At 38.7% G+C, this 18,420-nt stretch overlaps 1 protein-coding gene across 6 annotated transcripts in view; it reads left to right on the top strand.

Moving 5' to 3' along the window:
* COG5 (component of oligomeric golgi complex 5) overlaps positions 1–18,420 on the top strand; it is a 439,997-nt gene that overhangs the window by 316,033 nt on the left and 105,544 nt on the right. For all 6 annotated transcript variants that reach the window (XM_036246141.1, XM_036246143.1, XM_036246142.1 and 3 more), the window contains one exon: positions 3,705–3,897. In XM_036246141.1, coding sequence (XP_036102034.1) covers positions 3,705–3,897 — 193 coding nt within the window. The remainder of the gene's footprint in view (positions 1–3,704; positions 3,898–18,420) is intronic.

The raw sequence follows: 18,420 nt of genomic DNA, 5'->3' as shown, positions 1-18,420 counted from the left end.
TTTGGGACGAATTTACAACTTAACAATATTGAGTCTTCCAAACTGAATATGTTATCTCTCTTCAGTTATTTAGATCTTCTTTACTTTATCTCAGCACTGTTTTTGCTGCTTTTAGTGTTAAAAGTTTTCAAATATTTTTGTCAGATATATCTCTTAGTAGTTTATATTTTTAATGCTATTATAAGTATTTTTTTCAATATCAGTTTCTGATTGTTCATTGCTAGTAGATAGAAATACAGTTGAGTTTAACACATTGATCTTATATCCTGTCACCTTGTTAAATTCATTTATTAATTCTTGTAGCTCTTTTATAGATTCCATCAGATTTTCTATATAATGATGTTTGTGAGTAAAATAGTGGTATCACTTGTGGCTTTTCAAGCTGAATTTTTTGTTTGTTTGTTTGTTTGATTGGCGTTTTTTGTTTTGTTTTTGGTCTTACTACACTGACTAGAACCTCTAGGATAATGTTAAATAGAGGTGTTGACAGCAGACATCGTTGTCTTCTTTTTTATTTGGGGACAAAAGCATTAAGCCTTGTTATGTATCACATTAGCTATGGGGATTTTTTTGGTAGGTGCCTTTCATCAGGTTGAGAATATTCCCTGCTGTTTCTAGTAGACTAAGAGTTTCTAGTAGGAATGAACTTTTTATTTTTTCAAATGTTATTTCTGCATCCATATAAATATATGATCATATACTTTTCATCTTAGTTTCTTAATATGATGAATTGTGACTGGAACCAAGGTTTGACTGCCTGCCATCACGAAAACCAAACTCATGAGGCCGATGCTGGTGAAAAAGGATAAAGGTTTATTAGAGTGATAGCATCTGGAGAAGATGGGTGACAAGATTCATGTCCAAAACCCACCTTAGTATATCAGTACAGGCAAGAGTTTTTATAGGGAGGGAGAGGGAAAAAAGAACAAAGAGATCAGGAAGAGGGACTGTGGATATGCAGGCACTATCCTTTTTCCTCCTGATATGGATATCCACTTTAATGTTAGCACACTGAAACTGGTCAGTTCTTGCCAAATTCCTGCAGTTGGGCTATGTGTGTCAACTGAAGTTGTGGTCAAGGCCATTTCTTGTATGAGCAGGATCTGGAATATACTGCAATATACTTATGGGGAAACTATCAGTATGTGAATTCCTTTTATTAGTTTGTTAGCACATTTTATTTTCATTCCATTTCATGGTTAGAGTAGTATAATATTTTTATTCCCTGTTACAGAATCACATTGATTTATTTTAAAGTATTAAACCAACTGTGAATTCTTAGTTTTCAAATTTATTTGCGTAAGGTTATTCACAATTCCTTTATGATCCTCTTAACATCTACAGAATATGTAGGAGATCCCCTTGATCATAATGTATCATTCTTTTATATACTCTTGGACTAGATTTGATGAATATTTACATCTACATTAATGAAGGATATTATTCTTTTTTTGTATTCTTTTTGTTTGTATTAATTTCTTTTGTTCTTCATTTTCCTGGTTTTTTCTTTCTTTTCTATTTTATCTTGTTTCATGGATATTATTCTTTTTGTTTGTTTATTTGTTTTTCTGTTAGGATTTTGGTTTTCTTATCAGGGTTATGTTGGTCTCATAAAAAGAATTGGCAGAACCCAGCCACTGTAGCTCAGTGTTTGAGCATCGACCTGTACACCAAGAGGTCACCAGTTCGATTCCTGGTCAGGGCATATGCCCAGGTTGTGGGCCCAATCTTCAGTGTGGGGCATACGGGAGGCAGCCATTGATGTTCTTTCTCATTGATGTTTCTATCTCTCTCTCCCTCTTCCTCTCTCTCTAAAAGTTAATAAAGAAATAAATAAAGAAAAAAGAATTGGCAGAGCTGAGGTCTTGCTTCTCAGCAGTGTTGTCAGTTTGGCTCAATAAACTCATAAAAATTCTCAAAAAAAAATTAAATAAATACATAAAAAGAGTTTGCAATTAGTATTATTTCTTCCTTAAATTGTTTGATAGAATTTACCCCTGAGGTTATCTGGGACTGTGTATTTTCTTTGTGGGAAAGTTTTTAACTAAAAAGTTCAATGGATAATAAAACTGTTCAGTGTATCTATTTCTTCTTGAGTGTGCTTTATTAATTTGTATCTTTTAAGGAATCTGTACATTTCATGGAAGTTTTCAAATTTATTTGCATAAGGTTATTCACAATTCCTTTATGATCCTATTAACATCTACAGAATATGTAGGAGGTGACCTTTCTTGGTCCTGATATGGCTAATTTGTTTCTTCTCTCCTTTCCTAATCAATCTTTGTATATCCTTTTCTAACCAATCTGGCTAGAAGTTTATCAATTTTACTCATTTTCTCTAAGGAACATTTTTTGATTTCAGTGTTTTTACTGATTTTCTTTTTTTCTGTTTTATTGATATCTGTTTAGATCTTTATTTTCTTTCATCTGTGTTGGGTTTTATCTGCTCCTCTATTTCTATGTTTTTACTATTATTTATTTTATTTTATATTTTCATTTTAGAGAGAGAGAGATCAAAACATTTATTTGTTGTTCCACCCATTTATACATTCATTGGTTGATTCCTATATGTGCCCTGATGGAGTCTCAATCCAGCAAACTTGGCATATTGCGACAAAGTTCTAATCATCTGAGCTATCCAGTCAGGGCTCTTTTTCTGTATTCTTAAGTTGGAAGCTGTGGTCATTGGTTTGAGATTTGTCTTCTTTTCAAATATAGATGTTTATATAAATTTTCCCACATACTCCTTTGCACAAATTTTCATTTTGTGTTTTCATTTCCATTGAGTTCAAAATATGTTCTAATTTCCCTTTTGCTTTGTGTTGTTTTGTATTTTTATGAACAACATGAGTTATTTATTTAGAAGCATGTTTTTTAGTTCCAAATATATCTTTTTTTTTTCTTTTCTTTTCTTTATTGATGTTCAGAGAGAAAGGGAGAGAGAGATAGAAACATCAATGAGAAAGAACATTGACTGGCCGCCTCCCACATGTCCCCTGACTGGGGATTTGGCCCACAACCTGGGCCTGTGCCCTGACTGGGAATTGAACTGGCGACCTCCTGATGCATGGGTTGATGCTCAACCACCGAGCCACACTGGCCAGGCAATTTCAAAGATAACTTTGTTACTGATTTTTAATCAAACTATTTTGGTTATAGAATATAGTTTATATGACTTGAAACCTTGTAAATTTGTTCAGATTGTTTTATGACATAAAAACTGTTGATTCATGTGCACCTGAAAATATTATGTCCTTTGCTGTTTTGGATAATGTTAGTTAAGTAAATTTTGTGTGTTGTGTAGGTTTTCTTTATGTATACTGATTTTCTGTGTACTTGTTTTATCAATCATTGAGAGAAGGAATTGAAATCTTAAAATATAATTTTCTATTTTCCTATTGCTATGTAGATTATATTTTAAAACATATGGTCCACAAATGTATCAAATGCAGTGAATAGTCTTGGGTGGAAAATTACCATTATCAGCATTATTTTAAAGATTTATTCTAACGTGAATTTATTCTAACGTGAATTTATGTTAGTTAATATAATTATACCAGCATTATTTCAAATGTCCTCATTGGAATACATCTCTTGTTTGTTCTATAATGTGGGCTATTTGTCCCATATAGAAAGAAACTTATACTTGCTACATTTTATTGTTTTATCATTTATCTAATGCATGTTATTGTTTATCTTGGCAGCTTCTATATTTTTGAAACAGGCATTTGAAGGAGAATACCCTAAATTATTGCGTCTTTATAATGACTTATGGAAGCGTCTTCAAAATATTCAAGGAAAGTTTAATGCAAGTGGAATCACAGACCTCTGTGTTGACCCACAGCACATGGAAGATGATACACAAGACATATTCATACCAAAAATGCCAGATTATGAGTATGTTTGTTTAATCAAATCTGTTTGTTGGCATATTAAGGATTTGTCTTAACATAATTTTATGCTGGGATAAGTTCTCTGGTAGGAAAAAAAACTGAATGTACTCAAAATTAAATCTGGAAGACATCATTCATGTTTAGGAGCCATATTGGAAAATAATATACATCTCAAATTTAAAGTGTTGTGGCGCAAGAGAACTGAGAGACCACCAGAGCCAAATTAAAGCCAAGTAGAGAGCAAAGTTGGCTGGCGACTGATCCCGCGTTCTCGGAGATCAGCCCCAACTTTCATCTACTTTTTTTTTTTTTAATCCTCACCCGAGGACATTTTTCCATTTTTTGCACAGATAGAGTGGGAGGGAGAAAGAGGAAGAGAGAGAGAGAGAAACATCGACGTGAAAGGGACACATCGAGTGGCTGCCACCCGCACGACCAACCAGGGCCGGGGACAAACTGCAACCGAGGTACATGCCCTTAGCGGGAACCGAACCCGGGTCTCTCAGGACCACAGGCGGACGCTCTAACCGCTGAGCCAAACCGGCCAGGGCTCATCTACTTTTTTATTTTATAGGGGGCTTGTTACAAACTTCTGCAACTGGTATTTCTTGTTGGCCTTGGGGGAGAGGAAACGGAGGTGGGAGGGAGCTGAGACGGAGAACTGGGTGAACTGGGTCATCACACATTATCCTGCTATTCATCCTGCTATTCATTCTGTTTTCTAAGTTCTAAAACCTAAAAAATTCACTTAGATGACAAATTCATTTAGAGGAGTACCAGGCCAGCTGGTACTTCCTCAGTTTGCCTCTGAAATCTTCATAGTTGGCCTTTTGTTTATTTAATCAGGACGAGGTGATAAGAGCAGGCCATTACATTCCCCACTGGGTTTCAGGGGAATCAAATCATTGTTTTCTTACCTAAATTTTGAATTCTCTGGTAATGGGTGCTTAGGACCATAAGTTTAACTTTATGGTTTCTTTCTCTGATATATTTAGTCAACCAGTTAATAATTATGGGGCCAAAAAGTAGTCCTAAGAGCAACAATAGAAGAGGTCCTGCTATTTATGAATTTAAAGACAGTTTCCAAGGTGCCCAGAAGGGGCCTGCTTGAGGGTTGGGGTATCATTCAGGGCTCAGCAAAGCTGATCAGTTCAAAGGTGACTAGATGAAGAGGGTGGCCCTGGTCTGGCAGAGGGTTGAAGACTAGGTTGGTGTATGTTTAGGTGTATGTTTATAGGAATCTTCTGAATAATGAAAGCAGTTCCTGGGTCCTTCCCTGATACATATAAACGTAGTTCCCAAGTTTTTCTTGTGAGCCATGTGGGGTCATTGGAGATTTTGACAGTTATCATAGCTGGGTTACAGTTTCTTATCTTGGAGCAGTTCTCAGGTCGGGGTATAATCAGATGGTGAAATCAAATGTTGGGATTATTATCCCTATGCCGAGGTGCTATGGTCACACAGCTCCAAGCTGTACAGTAGAAGTTAGAGTCCCACAGTCAGATCTCCCCACATCAGGGCAGATATAGTGTTGAATATGCTAGAGTCCTTTCCCAAATTTCAGATTTTTATATCCATAGACATCTCCACTTATGCCTGAATAGGAGCTGGCTGGAAATTTCAGATTATGGTCTGTTGACAGAGATTTCCTGAACATATTATAAAGGTCAAAATATAAGCTTGGGGTTCCATAGGATGTGTTAGTGGCAATAATGTGTCCATCATGGGTCCGACTAAGGTTCCATAGATACTGAGTCAGCTGTTGGGGATTTTCCCGAGTCATAGAAACAGAAGTCCCAAGTAGCAGGATCAGGATCAGAGTAATTTTACCTTGAAAGGGTTGTCTATCTGTTGAAGGGTCCATTTTTCTGGTATCTATCAGAATGAGCCTTCTTTACCTGGGAGTGATGAATCCCAAAGTGACAACCTGCTACCTTAAGGGCTGTTGGAGTGGTGAGAATTACAGGCAGAGGACCAGTCCATCTAGGTTCCAATGAAGCCGGCTAAATTTTCTCGGTGCAGATCCAGTCTCCGGGCTGAACACTGTGGAGATCTGAGTCACCTGGAATAGAAGGCTTAGGGAGAGAATCTCTTATTATCTGATGGTTCCTCCATTGGACAAATTGCAGAACCTGTAAGGACTTAAGAAGATAATGGTTATTTAGTTCAGCTAGGGTTTCTTCTCCCAATTTGGGGAGGAGTGGTGGTGGTCTCTCGTACATTATATCATAGAGAGAGAGACCCTTAATATAGGGAGTACATCGGACTGCAATAGGGCAAAAGAAAGGTGGCTGACCCAATCTTTCCCTGTCTCTAATTTTAATTTAGTACAGTCTCCTTTAGTGTTCAGTTCATCCTTTCTACCTGTCCTGAACTCTGAGGTCTGTATGCACAGTGTAATTTCCAAGTAATTTTTAAAATTATAGCTAAGGCTTGTGTGATCTGGGCGATGAACACCGGGCCATTGTCGAACCTCATGGCTAAAGGGAGGCCAAATTGGGGGACTATTACTGATATTAATTTCCTAGTTATTGTCTGAGCTGTCTCAGATTTAGTTGGGAAGCCTTCTGTCCAACCTGAAAAAGTGTCAATAAAAACGAGTAGGTATTTGTAACCAAACTTTCCTGGAATTATTTCAATAGTCTATTTCCCAGTATTCCCCTGGGTTCTGTCTGCGTAGTAGAATTCCCAATTGAGCATTTCCTTGTTTTGTATTTATTTGAGCACAAGTAGGTCAGCCAGCTGCAATTTGCTTGGCATAATGGTGAAGTCTTGGAATGTAATAATCTTGATGAAGAAGTTCAATCAGTTTAGTTCCCCCTAGGTGGGTACTCTGATGAGTCTTAAAAATAAGATCTCGCCCTAGTGCCTCAGGTAATAGAATTCTCTGATCAGGAAGTATGTACCAACCAGAAGGGTTTATGTTCCCTTTTAGTTTAATTCCGAGTTCTTTTTTCTCTTCTGTATAAGAGGAAATTTTAGGGAGATTTCATGGAGGTAGCACAGGTAAAATCTGGAGAGGCCCCACTCATTTTTGGGTAGTCTCTTTTGCAGTCCAATCTGCAAAAGCATTTCCCTGGGCCACCAGGTCATCGGTTATCTGATGTCCTTTACAGTGAATAATGGCAACCCTTTGAGGCAGCCAGATGGCCTCTAATAGGGCTAAGATTTCAGCTTTGTTTTTAATTTCCTTTCCCTCTGAGGTGAAAAGTCCTCATTCCTGATAGAGGGTCCCATGTACCCGAGCAGTAGCGGATGCATGTCTCCTGTCAGTGTAAATGTTTATAGTCTTTTGCCCTTCCCATCGTAAGGCTTGTGTTAAAGCTATAAGTTCATCCCTCTATGCAGAAGTCTCATGTCCCAAATGCCTGTGCCCAGAGTACCTTATCTTGTGTTACCACAGCAGCTCCTGCATATCTGGTGCCGTTTGACATGAAGCTGTTCCCTTCTATATAGAGATCAGCATCTGGGTCCAGCCAGGGTGTGTCTCTGAGGTCCATTCAAAGACTAGTCAAGGAGTTCAGGACCTTGAGGCACTTATGAACAGGTTCTGCTGGGTCATCATCAGGTAGCAAGGTGGCAGGGTTTAGGGCAGTAGTCTTTAGGAATTTAATCCTTGGGGGCTTTAACAAGAGCACTTGACATTGGATAATTCTGGCATGGGACATCCATGGTTCAGGGGAATTCCTGAGTAGGGCTTCAATAGCATGGGGTGCTATAATTTGTAAATCTTGCCCAGGGTCAGATTAGAGGCTTCCTTAATGAGCAGGGCTATAGCTGCTATGGCCCTTAAGCAGTGTGGCCACCCAGAGGCTACTGGGACTAGTCTCTTAGATAGGTAGGCCACTGGACGTTTCCAGGGACCGAGGGCCTGTGTGAGTACTCCTTTAGCAATCCTCAGTTCTCAGAGACAAATAATTGGAAAGACTTATTGAGGTCAGGTAAGGTCAGGGCCAGGGCACTGATGAGAGTCTCTCTTAATTCTTGGAAAGCCTTTTCCTCAGTTTTAGTCCTAGTTAAATCGTCTGCCTTTCCCCCTGTACTGGTGTATAGGGGCTTTGAGATTTCTGCAAATCAGAGTATCCAGAGGCGGCAGTACCCAGTTGCTCCTAGAAATTCCCGGACCTGTTTCTTTGTGGTCGGGTATTTTCAGAATGGCCTCAGTGCGGTTTGTGGAGAGGGACTGTTTTTCTCCTCTCAGTTCATAGCCTAGATAGGTGGCATTCTTTTGAGCTTTGTCAAAACCTTCTAACATCTGTAATTTCCTCCTAATATCTGGGGCTGACTGGGTAACAAAAGCAATATTAATAGCTCTCCTATTATTAGGGACTTCCGGGTCTATGGGTGTAAACAGCAGGTAAGCTCCCATCAAACGCTCTAAAAAAGCGGCTGATGATTCTCCTGGCTTTCGAATAGTCTTGCTTACCTTAGATAAATTAGTTGGTTTCTCAGTTGTTTTCCAGACGCCCCGTAATAGAGCCAGGCAATATTGTTCAAGAGTTTCCTTACCTGGGGGATGTGAGTAGCCGGTGACGGAGACAGTTGGGATCAGAGGTGGGTTCTCCGTCTGACCTGAGAACAGCCTTAGCTGCTTCTCTATAGTGTGAAACACAGTTTCTAACAGACAGATTAATCCGTGGGGTTTGTCAGAGAAAGAGGGGTTTTGTTTTTTCCAATTATACAGGTCATTAGTGGAGAAGGGGACATACACCATAAAAGACTGGCAGATGACAGAGTAATAAGTGATTCAGGGCTGGCACATCAATAGTTAAACAGCTTGCCTGTGAGAATGTTAATAAGCCTTGCAGAGAGGCATTGAGCCCTCACCACAAAGAAGCCAATACATCCAACTACATCCATATCCGTTTAGACATTGGGTCTTCCCATACATAGGGGACGCAACAGCTGAGGCTCTGAGAGAAGCTCTTCCTGACGGCAAGGCAGGAGGAAGCGGCAAAGAATCATCATCTTTTTATTCTTTTATGTCAATTTCCTATCATCTATCATTTATAAATCTTAAATTCTTATTATTTTTATAATTTTCTTTTCATAAACCCCTTCTCAGGTGGAGACCTAAAGTACATCAGAGGTATCTTTTTTTTTTTTTTTTTTTATCCTCACCCGAGGACATTTTCTCATTTTTTTGTTCAGGTAGAGTGGGAGGGAGAGAGAGGAACAGAGAGAGAGAGAGAGAAACATCGATGTGAAAGGAACACATCGAGTGGCTGCCACCGCACGACCCACCAGGGCCGGGGACAAACTGCAACCGAGGTACGTGCCCTTAGCGGGAACCGAACCCGGGTCTCTCAGGACCGCAGGTCGACGCTCTAACCACTGAGCCAAACCGGCCAGGGCCAGAGGTATCTTTTTATCTATGCTTTAGTAACCATAGCTCAGATCCATTTTTTCCTTTTTACATGTGAGTAAATTGTAGCATCATGAAAGAAAAAACTTTCTCAGTTAAACCAAAAAGAGCTTGATCCTCAGGCCTCTGGGGCTTAATTATGTTCTCTCTTTAAATAACCCAAGCATGATTTTACCAAATATCTCATAAGCCCCTTTAAAATGAAGACTGTGTTTGTATAACCCACAGCATTAGTAGGGACCCACATATAAGAGGCATTCTATGCATCTGCTAAGTGAACAAATAATCACTCTCAGTAGTGTGTATGTTCTTGCATTTGGAGTTTGTTGTCCCCTTACCCATACTCCAGTGGGGAAACAGACTGTGTTAAGCCATCAGCACTGATTTGGTTTCCTTTCATAAGGAGAGAAAACAAATCTTTGAGGAATTCCAGGTCCTATTGGAATGACTCAAAGCTAATTCAAGGTCAAGAAAAAGTTTCTTAAAATTCAAATCCTGGGAAGGTTGTCAAATATATTTGACCAAAAGATTATATAGTATTATTATAAAACAGTATTTAATTATTTATTCATTTAAAGTGATAACAACAGATGTTAAACATAAACATAGGTCAGTGAAACTTCTTATGATAAAGAAAATGGGTCTTTAAGGAATCAAGTACCTGATTAACATAATATAGAACCATTTCAAGAATATATATAACTTTTCCGTCCCAGACAAATATAGGGGAAAAAACCTTTTTCCCTTTTAACAGGCTGAAAAAGAACCAAATAAATTCTATATTAATTTATTTTAGATTCATGTATCTTATTAAATTCATTATTTATCTTATTTATGATTTCCTTCTAAGATTTCTCTTAACAAATCTTTTAATTTTCATAAACCTTTTTATCCATCCAGAAATAACCAGTTTTAGAACAACTTTCTTTAAAATATATATATATATATATATATTTCCATACCTTATACCTTCTTTCATCAAAGTCATGCAATTTCTTTCTAAATTAATCTGAACTTTTAACTCTTAGAAATGTTGATTTTCTTTCTTTCTTTTTTTTATAAACCTAAGTTTCTTGCAAGGAAAGCGATCCATTTTATTTTTATTTTATTTTATTTTTTGAGCTCATCTGAGGACATTTTTTCGATATTTTGTTCCGATAGTGGGAGGGGCAGAGAGAGAGAAACATTAATGTGAAAGGGACACATCGAGTGGTTGCCACCAACACGACCCAACCAGGGCCGGGGACAAACTGCAACCGAGGTACGTGCCCTTAGTGGGAACCAAACCTGGGTATCTCCAGACCGCAGGCCGACACTCTAACCGCTGAGCAAAACAGGCCAGGGCTGATTTTCTTTCTTTTTTTGTGACAAGTAATTAACATTCCTCAGATTGGCAAATATATTCATACTTTCAATAGACATTTTTCAAATCAATAGATCATTAACAGATCCAAATCTATCCTCTAGCTTTTCTGTAATAAGAACCCAAAGTAGGCAAACTCAGGTTAGTTAACATTTTAGTATATCCTCAGGGGTTCCTGAAGGATGGGGTATAATTTCCTCGGGGCTGAGAGGAGTTACCATCCTTCAGGGCAGACTGAGGCATTGTTAACAAAACTGTTTTTCCTTTCTTTGAACCTCTGAACACTGACATTTTTAAATATAATTGGGTTTGTCTGTAGTTATATCAATCCAAATATCAATATATGGCATTTGATCCAGGTGTCCAGGGTTCCTGTATATTTTCTGACAGACCATAAAAGCTAATTGCATCATATCTCGACATAATAAAGGCCATATATGAAAGACCTACAGCCAACATCATACTCAATGGGCAGAAACTAAAAACATTTCCATTAAGAACAGGAACAAGACAGGGATGTCCACTTTCGCCACTCTTATTTAACATAGTACTGGAAGTCTTAGCCACAGCAATCAGACATGACGAAAAAAGGAAAGGGATCCAAATTGCAAAGGAGGAAGTGAAACTGTCATTATTTGCAGATGACATGATATTATACATAGAAAACCCTAAAGACTCCATCAAATATCTACTAGACTTAAGTGAATTTGGAAAAGTAACAGGATACAAAATTAACGTCAAGAAATTGACGGCATTCTTGTACACCAATGATGAACTCACAGAAAGAGAAACTGAAAAAACAATCCCATTTACCATCGCGGCAAAAAAAATTAAGATACCTAGGAATAAACTTAACCAAAGAAGTAAAGGACCTATTTGCAGAAAACTACAGGTCATTGAAAAAAGAAATAGAGGAAGATTTAAAAAAGTGGAAGCACATACCTTGTTCATGGATTAGAAGAATTAACATCATTAAAATGTCCATACTACCCAAAGCAATCTATAGAATCAATGCAATCCCCATCAAAATACCAAGGATATATTTCACAGAACTAGAACAAATACTTCAGAAGTTCATATGGAACCAAAAAAGTCCCCAAATAGCCACAGTAATTTTGAAAAAGAAGGACAAAGTAGGTGGGATCACAATACCAGATATCAGGTTATACTTCAAAGCGACTGTAATCAAAATAGCCTGGTACTGGCACAAGAACAGGCATATAGACCAGTGGAACAGAACAGAGAACCCAGAAATGGACCCAAGGCAATATGCTCAATTAATATTTGACAAAGGTGGCAAGAGCATACAGTGGAGTAAAGACAGTCTCTTTAATAAATGGTGTTGTGAAAATTGGACAACCAAATGCAACAAAATGAAACTAGACCATCATCTTATACCATACACAAGAATAACTCAAAATGGATAAAAGACTTAAATGGGACCCATGAATCCATAAAAATTCTAGAAGAAAATGTAGGCAACAAAATATCGGACATCATACGCAGCAGAATTTTCACTGATATATCACCTAAAGCAACAGAAACAAAGGAAAAAATGAACACATGGGACTACATCACTCAAAAGCTTCTGCCCAGCAAGATACAATCATCAAAATGGAAAGGCTACCCACTGTATGGGAGAGCATAATTGCCAATGATATATCAGATAAGGGGTTGATTTCCAATATATAGAGAGTGCTCATACAACTCAACAAAAAGAAGACAAAGAACCCAATTAAAAAATGGGCAGAGGAGTTGAATAGACACCTCTCCAAACCAGACATACAAATGACCAAGAGACATATGAAGAAATGCTCAACATCACTAATCATCAGAGAGATGCAACAGTGAGGTATCACCTCACACCTGTCAGAATGGCCGCCATCAACAAACCATCAAACAGCAAGTGTTGGCAAGGATGTGGAGAAAAGGGGACACTAGTACACTGCTGGTGGGAATGCAAACTGGTGCAGCCACTATGGAAAACAATATGGTGTTACCTCAAAAAATTAAAAATTGAACTTCCATTTGACCCAGTGATCCCACTTCTAGGAATATATCCTAAGAAGCCTGAAACACCAATCAGAAAGAATACATATACCCTCATGTTTGTAGCAGCACTATACAATAGCTAATATCTGGAAACAGCCCAGATGTTCATCAGTAGACGAATGGATTAAAATGCTCTGGTACCTATACACAATGGAGTACTATGCAGCTGTAAGAAAGAAAGATCTCTTATCCTTTGAGACGACATGGAGGGACCTAGAACGTATTATTCTAAGGGAAATAAGCCAAGCAGAAAAAGACAAATACCACATGATCTCACTTATATACAGAATATAATGAACATAACAGTCTGAGGAATACGGTAGACCCAGAAACATGGAAGTAGGGCACAGACTCACATCTGTCAGAAGAGGGGTTCGAGAGGGGGAGAGATAAACCACAGAACTTCTATGCATGTATACATAACCAATAGACATGGACAACAAAGCCAGGGACGGAGCCAGTGTGGGGTGGGGAGGGGGGTGCCAATGGGGTAAAAAAGGAGAAACGTGTGTAACAAAAAAAATTAATTAAAAAGAAAAAAAAAGCCAATTGCAAATTGAAATTACCTTCGGGTGGCCAATTAACCCTGTAGGTAGGTCATTCAAGCTCACATAGGGTCCGTAAGGTCCCAGAGATTACCAAGACATTATAGCTTTTTGCCCAAGCTTTGAAATCTTTATCCAGAGGCATTGCAATGGAGTTTTTGTACCAGATTGACTTTGGCCCATGACAACAAAGGGAAGTGCAACCAGACAACAATAGACAAGCAAGAGGGCCAATAAACAAACAGAAGGACAATATAGAACTGACTGAAACCAAAGTTCAACCAAAAAACATAGACAGAACTGACTGAAATCGAAGTTACTGAAATCAAAAATCAACTGACAACTGACTGAAGTTTCAGAACTGACTGAAATTCCAGAACTGACTGAAATTCTAGAACTGACTGAAGTTCCCTGTAATGTATCGCTAAGGAACCTGGCTGGGGAAGTAATGTCACATGCAGCCTTCCCCTTTGCCACTGTGAAAGACTCCCAACAGAACAGAAAACAGTACTCACTGGTGAGATTCCAGATGAGTCAGATGAGTCTAGATGCTCTCTCAGAATTCAATTTAGAGCAGAATTTGAGACCAGGCTAGGGAAACTGGGAGGGCAGGTTTAGTCCTGAGGCAGAGGAAATGTCCCTCTGAGGCCTTCCTCTAGACCAGCCTTCCCCTTGCAGTTTTGATAGCTGGTCTAGTGGTCCGATCTGAGGCTTCCCCGTATGGGAAGAATCTCGCTGGGGCCTCCAAATGTTGAGGCACGAGAGAACTGAGAGACCACCAGAGCCAAATTAAAGCCAAATAGAGAGTAAAGCTGGCTGGCAACTGATCCTGCATTCTTGGAGATCAGCCCCGACTTTCATCTACTTTTTTATTTTATAGGGGGCTTGTTACAAACTTCTGCAACTGGTATTTCTTGTTGGCCTTGGGGGAGAGCAAGCAAGCAAGTACAGAAGCTGAGGCAGTTAGCGTTCAGCAAGAGGAAATGGAGGTGGGAGGGAGCTGAGCCAGAAGGGAACTGGGTAAACTGGGTCATCACACATTATCCTGCTATTCATCCTGCTATTCATTCTGTTTTCTAAGTTCTAAAAACTAATAAATTCACTTAGATGACAAATTCATTTAGAGGAGTACCAGGCCAGCTGGTACTTCCTCAGTTTGCCTCTGAAAGCTTCATAGTTGGCCTTTTGTTTATTTAATCAGGACGAGATGATAAGAGCAGGTCTGTAAAGCAGCTACCTTTTACTCTTACATTGAAAAAATATATTTTCAAAATTTTGTTTGCATACCAAATCAATTTATTTGCACATCTTTAAACACTAGAATCATATTTATAGTGATGAGGCTGTCTCAGATAACAGATTGTTATCACCTACTTTCTAAGAAAAATGTTGTATAGATTCATGAGTGATATGTAAATGTTTCTTTCACTTTTTTAAAAATTAATTTATTTATGTTTGTTACAGATGTTTCTCCTTTTTTCCCTACTGATTCACTCCTTCCTCTCCCTCCCTGCCCTATCCCCAGTTTTGTTTTCCATGTCCATTGTTCATGCATACATGCATATAAGTTCTGTGGTTTATCTCTCCCCCACCACACCCTCTTCTGGGACTACCCCATACCTCAGACTGTTATGTTCATTATATTCCACAAATAAGTGAGATCATATGATACTTGTCTTTCTCTGTTTGGCTTGTTTCGCTTAGAATAATACTTTCCAAGTCCCTCCATGTGGTCTCAAAGGATAAGAGATCTTTCTTTCTTATAGCTGCATAGTACTCCATTGTGTATATGTGCCACAGCTTTTTTATCCATTCGTCTACTGATGGACACTTGGGCTGTTTCCAGATCTTAGCTACGATAAATAGTGCTGTTATGAACATGGGGGTACATATATTTTTTCTGATTGGTGTTTCAGGCTTCTTAGGGTATATTCCTAGAAGTGGGATCACTGGGTCAAATGGAAGTTCAATTTTTAATTTTTTGAGGTAACACCATATTGTTTTCCATAGTGGCTGCACCAGTTTGCATTCCCACCAGCAGTGTACTAGTGTCCCCTTTTCTCCACATCCTTGCCAACACTTGCTGTTTGATGGTTTGTTGGTGGTGGCCATTCTGACAGGTGTGAGGTGATACCTCATTGTTTTAATTTGCATCTCTCTGATGATTAGTGATGTTGAGCATTTCTTCATATGTCTCTTGGTCATTTGTATGTCCTGTTTGGAGAGCTGTCTATTCAACTCCTCTGCCCATTTTTTAATTGGGTTCTTTGTCTTCTTTTTGTTGAGTTGTATGAGCACTCTATATATTGGAAATCAACCCCTTATCTGATATATCATTGGCAATTATGCTCTCCTATACAGTGGGTAGCCTTTCCATTTTGATGATTGTATCTTGCTGGGCAGAAGCTTTTGAGTGATGTAGTCCCATGTGTTCATTTTTTCCTTTGTTTCTGTTGCCTTAGGTGATGTATCAGTGAAAATTCTGCTGCGTATGATGTCTGAAATTTTGTTGCCCACAGTTTTTTCTAGGATTTTTATGGATTCATTAGTCACATTTAAGTCCTTTATCCATTTTGAGTTATTCTTGTGTATGGTATAAGATGATGATCTAGTTTCATTTTGTTGCATGTAGCTGTCCAATTTTCACACCACCATTTATTAAAGAGACTGTCTTTACTTCACTGTATGCTCTTGCCACCTTTGTCAAATATTAATTGAGCATATTGCCTTGGGTCCATTTCTGGGTTCTCTGTTCTGTTCCACTGGTCTATATGCCTGTTCTTGTGCCAGTACCAGGCTGTTTTGATTACAGTGGCTTTCTCTTTCACTTTTTAAAAATTACTTATATTTAAATTGTATCCTCTGCAGTGAAAACCTCTAACGGGTAAAATATAGGAAGTAAAAGTTTTGACTGGCAACATAAGTGGAACAAGAGCAGGCTAGAATGATACAATGAGACTATATTGTTTTATTTTTTGTTATTTTAAGAGTGCATATTAAAAATCGGAACAGTGAAACAAGGAAGGGCTTGGGGTAGAAGATGCAACAGGAGAGAGTCTAGTTGGGCTGCTTTGGCTCACTGAGAAATACATGTCATAGTGACAAAAGTGAGCCAAGGCAGGGCTGCTATTGACTCACACTGAAAAGTCAGAGAAAAGGAGCCTAGGAGACAGGTTCAGGGGCTTAGCCTGGGATGAGCTGTGGCTGCCCATTGCTCCCTTGGCTGCAAATGTAGTGGGGACCCTTAGAGTTTAGGAAATGCACACCTGAGAGGAAAGAAGGGTGGGGGTGTGCTCCCAGAAAGGACAGAACTATATTGTTTTCTTCCATAATTATTTTATGCAAAACATCGAGATTAGATAAGGACTAATGGAAGAGGGTACAAGAAGACTGATCAACCCATATGTTGATCTACACAGATCTAATAATTAGACTTTTCAAAAAGTAAATAAAATAGCATATATACTGTTATTCTGTTTTCATTTTAGTTTTTTCTTATTGATTTATTTTAGGGAGAGAGGAAGAGAGAGGGAGGAAGGGAGGGAGGGAGGAGGAGGAGAGGGGGAGAGAGAGAGAGAGAGAGAGAGAGAGAGAGAGAGAGAGAAACATCGATATCGATGAGAGAACATCTATTGGTTGCCTCCTGCATGCCCCCGACTAGGGATTGGGCCCGCGACCTCTTGGTGAACGGGTCAACGTTCAACCCCTGAGCCACAGTGGCCAGGCTCCATTTTAGTTTTTAAATCCATATGCTCACACTAAAAAAGGTCTGGAAGTAGACACAGCAAAAGGTAAAAGTGGTTTATCTTTGGGAGATAGAATTTTTATTTTTTATTTTCTGCTTTTTAAATTCAATGGAGAGAAGAAAAAAATCATTGTGTTTTGATTAATGGGATGTTATTGTCATCCTTTGGAGACTATATTCAGTAAAGTATTTGGTAGGGTAGAGGAGCTGTGACCCATATTGAAGAACCCCCAAGATCATGAATTTATAGGGAAACATATGCAATGGGTTTTGCATAATCTTTTGAGAAGGGAGAGAAGAAAACAAATTTAATCATGTAAACTGAGCCGAAGGAAAGTTTTTGTTTTTAATGATGGAGGGAGAGGTGAGAATGTTTATAGAGGAAGATAGGAGATGGAAGGATGAAAAGAAGTAAGGAATGGACCAAGGCCCTAAGTGAATTGGAATATAGACTCAAGGCACAAATAACCAGGTGAGCAATTTTCATCATTGAATATTCCTGCAGAATTTTCGATAGTGGTAATTGCTATGAAGAAAATAAAACAATATTATGTGATAAAGTGCCTTATCTAGGGTGTTCAGGAAATACACCTATAAAAACCTGAGGTGTAAATAATCTGAAGAAGTCAGCCATGGAGGATTTTGAATAAGATTTTTTCAAGTAGAGAGAGAACAGCAAATATAAGAATCCTTGGGAAAATTATGATGGGGAGGTTTGAGGAATAGAAATCTGGAACATAGAATAAGAAAGAGAGGGTTATAAAACTGGGTCAGCCCTGGCCGGTTTGGCTCAGCGGTTAGAGCGTCCGCCTGCGGTCCGGAGAGACCCGGGTTCAGTTCCCGCTAAGGGCATGTACCTCGGTTGCAGTTTGTCCCCGGCCCTGGTTGGTCGTGCGGGTGGCAGCCACTCGATGTGTCCCTTTCACATCGATGTTTCCCTCTCTCTCTCTTCCTCTCTCTCCCTCCCACTCTGTCTGTACAAAAAAAAATAAAAAATAAAAAAAATAAAACTGGGTCAGAGAGGAAAGGAAATATAAGGTCATGTAGAGCTTTATAGGCCATTATATGGGGTTTGGAGATGATCAATTACAATGGAAACCATTACTTTTAAACAGGGTAATGATATGAAGTGATAAATATTTTTAAATTAGCACTCTGGCATCTATGTGGACAAGGGACAGGATTACCACCGAGAAGGGAAGTAGGGAATGTAACCTATTTTGTTTATTCAGACGAGATAATAATGGCTTGAACTAAGATGAGCAGATGAGATGGTAAGAATTGGTTAGATTGATTCAAGATATAGTTTAGAGGGCAAGGCAATAGATTAGATTTGAGAGGAAAAGAAGAATCAAGGATATGTTTGGACAAGTTTGGGAGAAGACTGTAAAGACTGAAAGGCATTTCTTTCAAGGAATAGTGTTTGAAGTAGGGCTTTACTTTAGGAACTGTTGAAT

Source organism: Molossus molossus, unplaced genomic scaffold (genome assembly GCF_014108415.1).
Source record: "Molossus molossus isolate mMolMol1 unplaced genomic scaffold, mMolMol1.p scaffold_m16_p_7, whole genome shotgun sequence".
NCBI classification, from domain to species: domain Eukaryota; kingdom Metazoa; phylum Chordata; class Mammalia; order Chiroptera; family Molossidae; genus Molossus; species Molossus molossus.
Note: the sequence above shows the minus strand (reverse complement) of the source record. Positions and strands in the feature narration are given on the sequence as shown.